Source organism: Ruditapes philippinarum, unplaced genomic scaffold (genome assembly GCF_026571515.1).
Source record: "Ruditapes philippinarum isolate M1 unplaced genomic scaffold, ASM2657151v2 ctg3448_1_1_1_1, whole genome shotgun sequence".
Classification (NCBI taxonomy): domain Eukaryota; kingdom Metazoa; phylum Mollusca; class Bivalvia; order Venerida; family Veneridae; genus Ruditapes; species Ruditapes philippinarum.
Genome location: NW_026867225.1, coordinates 29599 through 44998, shown reverse-complemented (window position 1 = coordinate 44998; position 15400 = coordinate 29599). Strand labels below are relative to the sequence as shown.

The 15400-nt window shown below is 33.4% G+C and overlaps 1 protein-coding gene across 1 annotated transcript in view; it reads right to left on the bottom strand.

Moving 5' to 3' along the window:
• Window positions 1–7511: 7511 nt before the first annotated feature.
• LOC132735344 (hamartin-like) overlaps window positions 7512–15400 on the bottom strand; it is a gene marked incomplete at its 5' end in the record, with an annotated part of 31091 nt that continues 23202 nt past the window's right edge. The window contains 5 exon segments of the mRNA XM_060722283.1: window positions 7512–7685; window positions 7911–8007; window positions 9208–9338; window positions 10358–10524; window positions 12726–12869. Of these exon segments, the coding sequence (XP_060578266.1) occupies window positions 7527–7685; window positions 7911–8007; window positions 9208–9338; window positions 10358–10524; window positions 12726–12869 (698 nt within the window).

Here is a 15400-nt window from a genome sequence, read left to right as displayed (position 1 = left end):
GGCTGTAAAAAGCAATACGTAGGTCAGACTAATCAAAATGTATCATGCAGAATGAATAAACATAGATTTGATATAAGAAATTGTGACGTTAATCCAGTTTCACATGTTGCGATCCATTTCGGATCAAACGATAATAAGTGTTCATTGTCAGATTTTTCATTTTTACCTATAGAAATTATAGACAACAACATGGACCGGTTATGTAAAGAATCTTTTTGGATCCATAAATTAAATACTATGATTCCAAATGGACTAAATAATAAAGTATTGTTTTATTTATAATAGGTTACATGAATATTAATATGTTTGTCTATTATCTTATTTTTATTAACACTGTCTAATAGACATCTGTATCACTGTTGATCCATTTTAATTCATGTACCAGCTTTATTTATAGCATAAATATTTGTTTCTACATGTTATCATAGTTTTGCCGCTAAACGCCATAACGTTTTTCGCGCGTTTAACGCGTGTTCCGTTATGACATCGCTTCCGGTAATTTTATTATGTTTTGCACTGATGAAGGCATATAGCCGAAACGTTTGCAATTAAATTAAATTACTAAATGTTCGTGTTTGTGTGGCTTGTCTGATTATTTTCTTCATTTCTCACTTTTTTATAATTATGTCAGAATTTAACCACACCCGCTGTCCCCCAAGTTACTGCTTCTATTAGAAGCAGTACGATTATCCTCACTATCTGAGTACATTAGATTACGTTGCCCCGGAAACAGATTTGAATCTCTCGATGACACCGACGTTGCGTCACTTACAGTATGTCGATCATCCATAGAACCTGATTCAATCAAATCGTAATCTTCTTCCACTAAAGCTGTCTGTTTTAGAGGAAAATGACTATTTGCACCGAATGACCTCTGACTAGCACTTGGTGACCTTTGAGCGGTAGTGTCGGACGATGTAGTTGACGATCCGAGACCAAGATCACTACTCACCGGCAAACTTTTCATTCTCGTTAGCGTTTTCTTTCTCAATACGGGACTTTGTTGAAGTGGATCGGATGAAGTGCGTTCGCGGAATTCTTGGATACTGTCTCCCCCTTTGTCATCGTGGGATGTTACTGTATCCGTGGTAACAGCAGGCCGTTGACCGCCTGAAACTAAAATTTTCAGGTTGTTTTCTAAAATTTACTTCCACATATTCACCTTACAATAATCATTTTAATTTATTCTAAGCAGAAATACAAATTTTAGTTATATAAGAATATGTACATAATAAAACAAGAGGGCCATGATGGCCCTGAGGTCGCTCACCTGTATATAGCCCCCCCCCATTCCCCCCCCCGCCGGGCCAATTTTTACCCAAGGGCTTTTATTTGAACAGACTTGGTAGACACCGATAAGAAGATGTTTCATGCTAAACATCTAAGTTCTAGCTCATTGGGTTTTTTAAAAGAAGATTTTTTAAGTTTTTACTATACACATATAGTTAAAAACAATGACACCCCTGGGGCAGGGCCAGTTTTGACCCCCGGACTTTTATTTGAACAAACTTTGTAGATATTTACTTAAAGATGTTTCATGCTTAATATCTAAACTCTAGCTTTTTGGGTTTTTTCAAAGAAGATTTTTAAGTTTTTGCTATACACATATAAGGAAAATCAATGACCCCCGGGGCGGGCCAGTTTTGACCCCAGGGCTTCTATTTGAACATACTTGGTAGACACCCATTAGAACATGTTTCATGCTAAATATCTTAGCTCTAGCTCTTTGGGTTCTTTAAAAGTAGATTTTTTTAAGTTTTTACTATATGCATATAGGGAAAATCAATGACCCCCTGGGGCGGGGCCAATTTTGACCCCAGGGCTTCTATTTGAACAAACTTGGTAGACATTCATAAGAAGATGTTTCATGCTTAATATCTAAGCTCTAGCTCTTACGGTTCTTTAAAAGAAGATTTTTTTAGTTTTTACTATATGCATATAGGGAAAATCTATGACCCCCTGGGGCAGGGCCAATTTTGACCTCAGGGCTTTTATTTGAACAAACTTGGTAGACACTCATTAGAAGATGTTTCATGCTAAACATCTTAGCTCTAGCTTTTTGTGTTCTTTAAAAGAAGATTTTTTAAGTTTTTACTATATGCATATAGGGAAAATCAATGACCCCCTTGGGCGGGGCCAATTTTGACCCCAAGGATTTTATTTGAACAAACTTGGTAGACATTCACTAGAAGATGTTTCATGCCAAATATCTAAGCTCTAGCTATTACAGTTCTTTAAAAGAAGATTTTTTAAGTTTTTACTATATGCATATAGGGAAAATTAATAACCCCCCGGGGCGGGGCCAATTTTGACCCCAGGGCTTTTATTTGAACAAACTTGGTAGACACTCACTAGAAGATGTTTCATGCCAAATATCTTAGCTTTAGCTCTTTGGGTTCTTTAAAAGAAGATTTTTTAAGTTTTTACTATATGCATATAGGGAAAATCTATGACCCCCTGGGGCGGGGCCAATTTTGACCCCAGGGCTTTTATTTGAACAAACTTGGTAGACACTCATTAAAAGATGTTTCATGCCAAATATCTAAGCTCTAGCTCTTAGGGTTGTTTAAAAGAAGATATTTAAAGATTTTTCTTTCGGTTGCCATGGCAACCAGAGTTCTGCATGGAATTAAATTCTTTGAACAATTTTTAAAGGTGACCCCCAAAGGAACATTCCTGTGAAGTTTGGATGAAATTGGCTCAGCGGTTTATGAGGAGATGTCATTTAAAGCAAAAGTTTACGGACGGACGACGGACGGACGGATGCCGGACGAAAAGCGATCACAAAAGCTCACCCTGTCACTTTGTGACAGGTGAGCTAAAAATAGGGTAAATTCAGCCACTGATAACATAGTTATACTATCTAGTATCACAGATGTTTTAATCTAATAGCAATCAACCTTACTAATGTAATTTTAATTAAAATTGTTTGTGAAAAATAAGAGCACCACATGCAGTGTTAATGTTGTCTGTTCAAAATTCTAAGTTAAAAAGGGCCATAACTCCAAAAATATTGCTTTCAGAATAATGCCCCTTGTCTAACAACTGCTACTTGTCATAATAAGTAAGTATTCATACTATTTTAAAGGTTTGAATAATAAGCATCATCAAAGATTTAGCATGACGACGATTATGCTCACGCAATAACGATCATGATAGCTTGACTTTTTCTTCGAAAGAGACAACCCACAAAAAAAGGACTTTATAAATGTATGCTCAATATTATACAAATATGAACTTTTTAGCTGCTAAAAGGTCCATTTCTGTTTTATTTTATAATCTATAAAACGTTTTTATATGGGATATCAAATCTGCCACTGAATACGAGTGAAATCAACATTTTTCACCTTGTCTACTTTTTCCATTATTTGGCTCTGACATTTTAATGAGCACACTGGCACGCTTCAATTGAAATATTCTTAAAAATGTAAAGCTGGTTACTAAAATAGACTAATTTTAAATTCATTTGCGAGTTGCCCAATGTTTTCTCCAAAAAATAACAACAAACTTGGCATGACGTAACTTTATAGCATGCATCTTTTGTGGGCTTTCCAGAAAATCTATTTTTAGAGAAAAAAATCAGTCAATACACTCTGATATTCACTAGTTATTTATTACGAAAAATTACATCTTAACCAATCGGAGAAAGTCATTTATATATAGATCATATAATAAATACAAATATCTCACTGGTTGGCCACAATCAACATGATTTTTTCAATTTCTCATTTAAAATGACTAAAGATAAAATTGTCTTATCATTTCACCTTTAAGTTTCGCTTTGACCTCCTCAAGTTCCACGTACAGTTGTAGAATTTGTGACTCTAGTGCCTGGTTTACACGTGTCGCTGCTATATGCTTGTCCTCCACACTCTTAATGAAGACAAAATATATGAAAAGCTCAAATCTTATTCTTATAAAATCTCTAAAAAACATTCAGTAAAACAACCTAAAATACAATTAAGCAGGTAATTTTGCGCTTTCAGGGATTTTTTTGGGCTTATTTTATAGCCATTATTGGGTCATATTCCCAATTGAAAATAGTATTTTATTTTCCCAATCCACAGGAAAATATTCCCAATTGAAAGTTACAAAATAAAAATATTGAATAAAGAATTCTAAAATCTTTGAAAATAAGGGCTTCTTCACTGTAATAGTGCTTTAAATGTTTAAAGATGTCATCCCAGACAGTGATTCTTTGCATTCATTTACCGGAAATCACTGCAAAATTTCAATCATGCATATTTTCCCAATTTTTAACAAAACATCACTGACATTAACAATTCTATGGGTATTGGTCATGTTCCCCAAATCCTGGAAAAAATCCCTGGCTTTTCAAAACATTTTTGTGTAAATATTTGGACAAAAAATGACCTTTCATACAACAGGGCATGTATAATTTTATTTTAAGCCTGCTCAGTGCTGATGGCAACTAATTCTACCCATGTAACCAGTGTAGACCAAGATCTGTGGAAAATCTGTACAGTCTGTATATGGTCAGCACTGTAGGCTATCCAGGCAGAACATTTTTTTTTGTATAAATTTTCACACGAAAAAATTATGTATGGTTTTTTATAGATTTAAAGAAAGGCAAGTCCATCGAATATATTTCACATGTTAAGGGTGAAAATACAGTAAGGCCAATATGGTGGTAACTTGATCAAAGTAGAAATTTAAGAATTTTTCTGTTAGCGCTTACCACAATTTTTCGGGGGTAGGAATGAAAAAACAAACAGAACTTTTTTGGGCCTTACAAAAATTTTTACTTTGATTCCCCAAAAAAATGGGACCGTTTATTTTGACCTAGAATCAAAATAAAAACAAAAACTATTTTTTTCAAAATTAAAAAACAAATGGTTATTTAAGACCTAATTAAAAAGACAGATAAAATTTTCAAATTTAAAAAAAATTTATTTTTTTGACCTTTTGTTTTAAAAATTTTTTTCCGAAAGGGAAATAAATGTAAAAATAAACAAAAAAAATTTTTTTTAATAATACGAGGTGAGAAGAAGAAAAAGTCCTTATGTTGCCAAATTTAAAAAACAGAAATATTTGCTACCAAATTTAAAAAATATTTTTTGTTAAAAAAATTAAGAATAGGTGTTTGATTTAAAACCTAATTAACATAAAGAACAATTAGTTTGTTGACCAAAATAAGAATTAAGGACATTTTGTTGACCTAATTTATGAGTAAGATTGATATTATGTTGACCTGATTAAGAAACAAAAAGTTAATATGTTGACCTAATTATGATTAAGATTGATATTATGTTGACCTGGTTAAGAAACAGACAGTTATTTCATTTACTTATTTAAGAAATAGAAATTTATTAAGTTGACCTAATTAAGAAATTGAAAATTATTAAGTTGACCTAATTAAGAAACAGACTGTTATTTTGTTGACCTAATTAAAAAAAAATTAAATTTATTTAATTGACCTCATTGTACCTTTAACTCATCATCATGACTTGTCTTGATTTTCTCCACTATCGTCTTTAACTCGGACAATGCTGTCTCCTTATTAGCGAGTATTTCTTGGAGTTCATTTAGCTGATGCTGGCATGATTCCAGAAGCAACGTCTTCTCATTTAGTTTATTCTTATTCTCTGTTAATAGAAAATTATTTCAATAGACAACTATCTAAAGCTTCCATCACATTAGCCCTACGACAGCCGTAGAACGAATTTTGACGAAAATTTTTTGTTTTGTTTGTTTTTTTTAGTCACATCGCACAATATTTGGTCATATCGCGATGTTCCGCTAATGGTGGGGGAAAACCTCAGGGGCCTTTTAGCTTTTAAAAGCCTAAAAGGGTACTGGTGAACCCCAGAAAATTCCGAACTGCTGGGTAGTTCCCCACAGAAAAATCCTAATCCTGTCGGGATTCAAACCTACAAAGGGGAGGGGGAATGGCAAAAAACGTTTTGTTTGTGTTGATACTAACAGTTTACAAAATTTTTTAATATATATTGCTACTACCGATATTTCTCCATGCCCCCATTATTTTTTGCGTTTGGACAGATTTTGGATGTCTCAAAACGTCTAAGACAGTCTCGGGTTTTTAGTTTGAGCTTAGAACAAAGTAACCTCTGAATAGTGTTTAAAAAAGAGAAAATTGTTTGGCCCGTTTTTGGGTCGAAAAAACCCGTGTCATTTTGAAAACTTTAAGCCCTTGCACCCTGCAAAACCCCTTTATGCTCAGCCGGGGATATTTTTGACCCTAGAAAATCAAAATTTATTTAAAATCAATAACAATTTTATCTTTTCATTTATCTATGGCTACAAGAGCTAAATGACTTTAAAAAAAAAGTTAAAAAATTGAACTAAAAAATTAAAAATTCAATTTTTCTGTAACGTCGCCCCTTTTCTTTTCAAACCGGTTTTTGGCTCTCGTGATTTTTGACCGTAGTTTTCTTTCATTTCTGTGTAATTCCCCCTCAGCGCATTCCTTCTGTTTTTAAAACCTTTTAAAGTACAAAAAATTTTTGTTAAACGCAAATGTCCTGTTTTAATTCCAAATTATACCAAAGGGTGTCAGTAGCTGCTCGGGGGTCGATTAAAAACGAGCTGGTAATGTGAATTTGGAAATTTTTTAATGAAAAAAAACCAGATTTCTGTTATTATCTCTGTCAAATGCTCTCATGTAAGTGTGTGAAGTTTCAATCAATTCTCCAAATTAAAAATCTGGACAAATACATTACATAAAGTCAACAGGTTGAGCGTTATTAATTCCATGAAATTTACACTACTACATCACATATTTTTGACCTATTTTATAGCCAATATTTGGTCATATTCAAAACTAAAATTGTATATTATTTTCCCAATCCACAGGAAAAAATTCCCAATTGAACAAATTAGAAATATTTGAATATCAAATTCTAAAATCTTTGAAAACAAGGGCTTTTTCACTGTTATGGTGCTGAAATGTTTTAAAATGCTATCCTACACAGTGATTCTTTGCATTCATTTCAATCACTTCAAAATTTAAGTCATGCATTTTTTCCCAATTTTAACAAAACATCGCCAAAATTCCTAATTCCATGGGTATAGGTCATGTTCCCAAAATCCTGGGAAAAAAAAAGCTTGTACAAACTACACTGGGTTTGATGTCATAACAACACAGTATAGGTCATATATGGAGACTTTCCAGCTTTACTGGTGGAGGAAGACCTAAAGTGTCCCTCTTTGCATTTTTTTTTCCAGGCCAGTCAGGCACAAACATACACCTGAGTAGAACCACTAAGGTTCTGTAAGCTAGTTGGATAGCTTTCTAACAATAGAATCCAAAGATACTGGCGTGGACCAAACCTACAGCTGTGATAGGCAAGTGGTTTGAAGTCAAGGATCTTAACCACTCGGCCATACACGCCTCCCATGAAATTAACAATAAACACACAAAGTTCAAAACATCTCAAACGTAAGGTGTTGTAGCATTCTGATCCTGTCATCCCTTAAACATAAGATGGATAGTTACAAAGCAGGAAAAATCCATAACAAAACCTTAGCAATGAAAAAGAAAAAACTTATGATAACAGACATACCTGATGTAATTGTTTTCTGTGGATACAAAAATAGAAACAACCTACCTGCTCTTTTAATTTTGTATTATGGTTTGCCACGTCTCTCATTTTTTCCAATTCTTTTTCTGTATTAAACAATTTTGCTTCCGTAGCCATAATTCTCTGAAAAGAAAAAGAAAGCAATGTCAAATTTGAAACAGAAATGATAATTGTGAAGCTTGGTAAATGTTATTGCAGGCTGAATTTTAAGTCAAAAACAACTGGATTACAAACCTGATGGTCTCCTTATTTAGCTAAATAGGCAGACTAACAGATAGTTAGCTAAATAGGCAGACTAACAGATAGGGGACAAAAATTCAGGCTAAAAAAATCCCCCAAAACACGTACCTTTTTCAAGGTATCCTGTTCTTCCCTTTGTCGTACGAGAAGCATATTTAACTCTTTCTTGGCATTATTCAAATCTTCATTCTCCTGCAAGCAGGCTCTGTAATAACAATTGATACATCACAGTATTTATGTCAGTATGCTATTTTTAGAATATTGCATTCTGGGTAAGTAACTCACGGCTACACCACATTAGAATAGTCTGACTCTCAATCTGTCACCATTTTACAACAAAACAAAAACAAAAAGTTACAAAAAAATAAGAATGCTACAGACAGAGTTTGGTGATCATCCATCAATTAGTTCTGTATAGTAGAAGATGTTTAAAGGTTTTTCTATTTTTAGCTCTGCTGACCCCTAAAAGGGACCAACTGAAATGACATGAGCAAATTCAAGTGCGACTGTCACAATGATGCTACAGACCAAATTTGAGGTAAATCTGCCCAGCAGTTTCAGAGAAGAAGACGATTGTTGACGCATGACGCCGGACGATGGAGTATCCCCCTTTAATACTTATAGCACCTGAACCTTCGGTTCTGGTGAGCTAAAAATCCAAAAAAAAAAAAAAATTTTTTTCATAGATCAGCTTATATATAACACTTGGTCATATAATTAAAAGCTGCATGCCTCCATATAAGACAAAATATTTCGGGAAAATCAACCTTGAAAATGTATTAAGATTTTAGGAAAAGTAAAATAAACATCCCAATTTAAGAAAGAAATGATTTATATGTTACATACAATTAATGTCTGATTTTGCAGTATTTATCACCATGTTTTTGTACTGTGTGAATAACACAGTCAGGGCTTTTTTGCATATTGTAACCTATTTTTTGTAATAATCATAAATTTCAAGTGTTGTTTGCAATGTATAAATTACATTTATTTATTTATCTATAAATTTATAAATTTTCATGACATCGCTGGTTGTTCAATTTCATTCACTGAAAACGCTGAAACTCATAATGGACAGCTTCAAATTAAAAACGTTTGTATAGTTGATTTTAACGTTATAATGTTTTAATGCTAATTTCAACACATTTTAGGTCACATCAAGGTGGTCAGTCCAGTCCACCTTACCAGCTTTCCCAAGTACCTAACCAGTAATTTACCAATTTCTGTGCAAATGACCTGACTACTAATCCCACATGATTTCTGAATCAGCGGTGAGAGACAAATGACTATAATATCTCAATGTCCAAGATTGATTGCCACAGAAAACTTGAGCCCCATCTAAGGAACCAACCACAGAACTAGTTCATTACATAAATTCAAAAGAATAAGGTTTAGGTATATTTACCGTAGCTGAACAAGTTTAGTGTGCTCCTCATCGTCTTTTATCTTTTTTAGTTTGTGATTCTCCTCCTGTAGTAATTTTATTGACACCTGCAAATCTCGTATCATCACGTCATTCTGTTTTAACTGTTCACTCTGTTATATGTAATGTAAAATAATTATTTCAACTGCTAAATCTGTTATATGCAATGTAAAATAATCTAATCATTTCAACTGCTCACTCTGTCATATGTAATGTAAAATAATCATTTCAACTGCTCACTCTGTCATATGTTATAATGAATGTAAAATAATCATTTCAACTGCTCACTCTGTCATATGTAATGTAAAATAATCATTTCAACTGCTCACTTTGTCATATGTAATGTAAAATAATCATTTCAACTGCTCACTCTGTCATATGTAATGTAAAATAATCATTTCAACTGCTCACTCTGTCATATGTTATAATGAATGTAAAATAATCATTTCAACTGCTCACTCTGTCATATGTAATGTAAAATAATCATTTCAACTGCTCACTTTGTCATATGTAATGTAAAATAATCATTTCAACTGCTCACTCTGTCGAATGTAATGTAAAATAATCATTTCAACTGCTCACTCTGTCATATGTTATAATGAATGTAAAATAATCATTTCAACTGCTCACTCTGTCATATGTAATGTAAAATAATCATTTCAACTGCTCACTTTGTCATATGTAATGTAAAATAATCATTTCAACTGTTCACTCTGTCATATGTAATGTAAAATAATCATTTCAACGGCTCACTCTGTCATATGTAATGTAAAATAATCATTTCAACAGCTCACTCTGTAAATATATTATGCACTGTAAAATTCAGATTTTCACATTTAATGTAAAATAAATATTTCATATGCTCACTAAGTCATATAATTTTATGACATGATGAAAATATTTCAACTTCTCACTGTCCTATAAAATAAATAAAATCACAGAACAAAAAGGCCTTGAACAATAATAAGAAATTGCCCATATCAGTGCCAATACTGTAAACCTTTCCCATCTTGTAAATTTTAAAACTGACTGAATCAGGTAAAAGTACCTAACAGATGCTTCAGTTGAACTCATGTTGCCTCAAGGTTTTCACTTTGCCTTGATTTTTTTTTTGTGTGAAAATAATACCTACCATTGAATTGTTTTGTTCTTCCAAAGTCTTCGAGTGTGCAATCTTTCTGAGAAGTCGCCTGTTTCTTTTAGCATGTTGATCCCTCTTGTGACGCTCGTACATAAGCTGATTGTGTAGAAGCATCAACTGACCTCTTAGTATACTAACCTCGTCAGCTGGGGGCGTTCCTGTGTGAATAAAACATATGAGCCGCGTCATGACAAAACCAACATAGTGCGTTTGCGACCAGCATAGATCCAGACCAGCCTGCGCATCTGCGCAGCCTAATCAGGATCCAAGCTGTTCACTATAAGTTTCTCTACTTGTAATAGGGTTTGTAAGCGAACAGCATGGATCCTGATCAGACTGCCGGATTTCCAGGCTGGTCTGGATCCATGCTGGCCGCAAACCCATTATGTTGGTTTTGTCGTGACGCGACTTATATCATGTGGTACCTGTACATGATGCAAGCTGCCAGTAGGATAACTCAATCAACAATGCTCTGTTCCATTCACCTATAAAGTGATCTCCCCTTATCTGTACAGAGATCTACTGGTTTCCTAGCAGTTTCCGGCCACAAATTGCACTTTTCAACAAAAAAAATAAAAATCAGTCTACGTCGGGGTACAAAACTTTGACAGGACAAAGTTAGGTACCTGTCCAGCATTGCCACGTGTTAAATGTTGCACTTTCATTTTAATTTTTATTTGAATATAGGCCTGAAATGTAACACCTTTTTTCACCTTTATTAAAAAATTCATAGCAGTTTTCCGGACCTTTTTTATTTTGAATATAATTCAGTACCACAAAGCAATGTTAAGATGGTTTTATCAGACAAACAGAACTTCCCGACCTTTTCCGTGTCGTCTGCAAAAATATTTTCTGAAATTTTGATTTACCTAAAATGGGGTCTTAGTTATTGCGCATGGATATTCAAACTAGAATTCCCCAGGTATTGCTTATTTTTGACAGTAGCGAGTTCTCTTATGTAACTTTAGATAACAGGCAAAACTTCATAACATATAAATCGTTGTACTATTTTAAATGCTGTTTAGCATAGAAAACAAATGTTTCTCTGATTGATGAAGTAAGGTGGATGCCTTACTGGTAAAAATAGACTGTACTGGACGAAAATGATAAATGGCCGGAAAACTGCACACAATTTTACCAATATTTTGTTAAAAATATTTTTTAGCTTTTGAATCTATTTTACATACTTTTAATAATTTTTTGATAAACTATTACAAACATACAGAAAATTGAAAATAAAACAGAAAGCGAAAAATGACATCAGATTTTCTATGCAACGGTCAATATTTACATTTCAATTTCGACATTAAGTCATGTGACTTTCATCATCATATGACGTCTTTAAATTACATAGATCAACTGGTTCACTTAAAAACAGAAACATATGAAAAAGATAAAGAAATATACTCAAAAAATAATTGAAAATCAATATAAAGTGTGATTTGTAGCCTGATTTGAGATTTAAACACTCTTCATTCTTAGGTCATATAGCACAATAAGTATTATCATAAGTACAGTCAAATAATGTGAGTGAATGATCTCAAATTTTGCACACAAATTTTTGGTCAAGATGGACATCAAATGGTTTAAAAAAAATTTTTTTTTCATTCATGTTAAATTACTCAACTGAGTCCTGTTAAGCAATAATTGTTAATGTTCATAAAGGTTTCTGGATTGTGAACCCTGAAAAAATGTATTTATTTTAACTTTTTAAGAGAATACCTTCAATAGTTTATAGGCAACAAAGTTCCCACAAAACCTTAACTAGGAATTCTCTCAATTGAAAATAATTTCTGCTGAATAATTTTACTTAACTTTACACAATACATAATACAACAACTAAATCCAGGACAACAAACTAATCTTACTTGTTTGTTTTTGTTATGACAAAAGAGGGAAGAAAATTCTTAATTCTTTGGGGGGGGGGGGGGAATATTATTTACATGCATGAAGAAATTTGTACACGTTGCATAATTATTTTCACATCAAAAACATATAAATAAATATTTTTGATCATGTTTTCAGATCTACATGGATATAATTGTTGCTTAAAGCAACAACACCGTATCTGTATTATAACCCCCTTCTGCTATCATTTAATATAGAAACAGTAAACTCAAGGCTACAATGATTAGCGGACCTTCCTATGACAATCAAAATCAATGGTGTTTCTTAGTACACAAAAGAACAGCAAAACAACCTGCAACGATTTTTCTGCCATTCCCCTTAAAAACGGTACATCCTGTTGACAAAAACACATATAGTATCAGCATGTAGTAACAATTAGCACTACCATCCTGCAATACATTAGCACATGCACAACTGTTAAAAAAAAATCATAAACAACATATTTTCTTACCTCCAAAGTGTGTCCAGTTCACCTCCTGCGTCGATGGAATTGGAAGCTTACTAAGTTCTTTAGCATGAATATCTTTTCCCAGGCTAATATGGCGGTCTAATAACTCCGGAGGTGAGAATGTGCTAAAAAACGGCTTCGATGGACCTGCAGAACAAGAAATAATTTAAAACTGATCACCTTAGTACATGGAAATAATTTACAAATTTTTGAATAACCAATAATCTACTAAACTGAAGGTTAGCTTTTGCCACCAGGGTCTTTACTGTTTACGGCTCAATTTTTGTATCAAAATCGCTTAAAGGCCCATTATGCCCCAGAAATGCTATCATTTTTATTTTATTTTTTGGTATTTTTACAGTTTTCAAAATAAATGTATAAGTCATTTGCCACATAGATGAACTCTCTTTTTTGCATCTTTTGCTTTTTGTTATAGGTATAGTAAATTGATTTTATGTAAGGAAGTCAAAATACGCCGCATCACGACAAAACCAACATCTGCATCCGCACAGTCTGATCAGGATCCATGCTGTTCACTATTAGTTCCCCCACTTGTAATAGAGTTGGTAAGCAGACAGCATGGATCCTGATCAGACTGCGTGGATGCGCAGGCAGGTCTGGATCCATGCTGGTCGCAAACCCATTATGTTGGTTTTGTCGTGACACGGCTGTAATGCTATTTTGATTACATTTTGCTAACTTTATGACACATGACTACATGTTCATTGCTACTTCCATCAATTGTTGAACATCTTACATGCTCTAAATCCATTATTTGAACATTATTAAACACATGTTTATTTCTTAAGAATTAAAAAATATGGATCTCTGTGGAATAATGTGCTTTTAATTTTTAAATCAACTGTTCCAAATTCTAAGCTAGAAAAAGAGTAAATGATCATAATGATATTATGAGATAAGCTGAAAATTTCATGTTTGAATTACATGTACCTGCACTTAAATAGAATCTTAGGTTTCTAAAAGTAAACTTAAGTCAAGTGGTTGTGTGGAAGTTGTTGGTTTTTTTATGGATTGTGTGACACTTCTTTAAGTTTTACTGGTAGAAGTCAACTTAAAAAGTATCTGTTAATTATTTTAGTCACTGGTAAGCACCTACACCAAAACCACTTTTTTTTTTTAACTCTTTACAACCAGTGTCTTTTAAAAAAGAAGTGTTTGCAAGGTAACCATAAAAAAAATTAACAACCCCTTTTAAAGCATTTAATTTGTTCAGATGATATAATATAGCGTTTTGCCATCAACAAGAGATCTATAAAGGACATGTATCACTCACAAGAGTTTTAAACTAGAACTATCACTAAATGTGATTAATACCCCCACAAGACTGCTTCGGAAATGAGGATGTTACTAGTAACAGAATATCTTGTAAAAGAATTGAAATATAGAGTTATGGTTGTGGGCAATTAAAGATAGTTGTGGTTCTTGTATATTGCATTTCCTTTCAATGTGGTTGGCCATTGATGAAGTTTTATTGAATTACTCTGTAATAAGTCCAGAAAGACAAAGAAAAGGAACAAAGGGCAATAACTCTATAAATACTGAAGATGGAGTTATAGTTCTTGTGCACTGCACTTCCTCTTTTTGTGCTTGACCTTTGTATGAAGTTGTTTTGAATTTCAACCAGTACGTTTTAAGTTATGCTCCAGACAAGGAAAAGTATCAAAGAGCAGTAACTCTGTATTTTGTCAAAATTGAGTTATGGCTCTTATGCACTGCACTTCCTTTTAATGTCCTTGACAACTGTATGAAGTTGTATTGAATTCCAAACAGTAGTTTTCAAGTTATGCTCTGGACAAGGAAAAGTAACAAAGGGCAATAACTCTGTAATTTGTCAAGATGGAGTTATGGTTCTTGTGCACTGCACTTCCTCTCAATGTGCTTGACCATTGTATGTAGTTATATTGAATTCCAACCATTAGTCTTCAAGTTATGGTCCGGACAAAAGAAAGCAATGGAAAAGTAACAAAGGACAATAACTCTGTAATTAGTCAAGATGGAGTTATGGTTCTTGTGCACTGCACTTCCTCTCAATGTGCTTGACCATTGTATGAAGTTATAATGAATTCCAACAATTAGTCTTCAAGTTATACTCCGGACAAAAGAAAGCAATGGAAAAGTAACAAAGGGCAATAACTCTGTAATTACTTTAGATAGAGTTATGGTTCTTATGCACTGCACTTCCCCTTACTGTGTTTGACAATTGTATGAAGTTGTTTTGAATTCCAACCAGTAATTTTCAAGTTATGCCCCGGACAAGGAAAAGTAACAAAGGGCAATAACTCTGTAATTAGTCAAGATAGAGTTATGGTTCTTGTGCACTGCACTTCCTCTCAATGTGCTTGACCATTGTATGTAGTTATATTGAATTCCAACAATTAGTCTTCAAGTTATACTCCGGACAAAAGAAAGCAATGGAAAAGTAACAAAGGGCAATAACTCTGTAATTACTTTAGATAGAGTTATGGTTCTTGTGCACTGCACTTTCCCTTACTGTGTTTGACAATTGTATGAAGTTGTTTTGAATTCCAACCAGTAGTGTTCAAGTTATGCCCCGGACAAGGAAAAGTAACAAAGGGAAGTAACTCTGTAATTAGTCAAGATAGAGTTATGGTTCTTGTGCACTGCACTTCCTCTCAATGTGCTTGACCATTGTATGT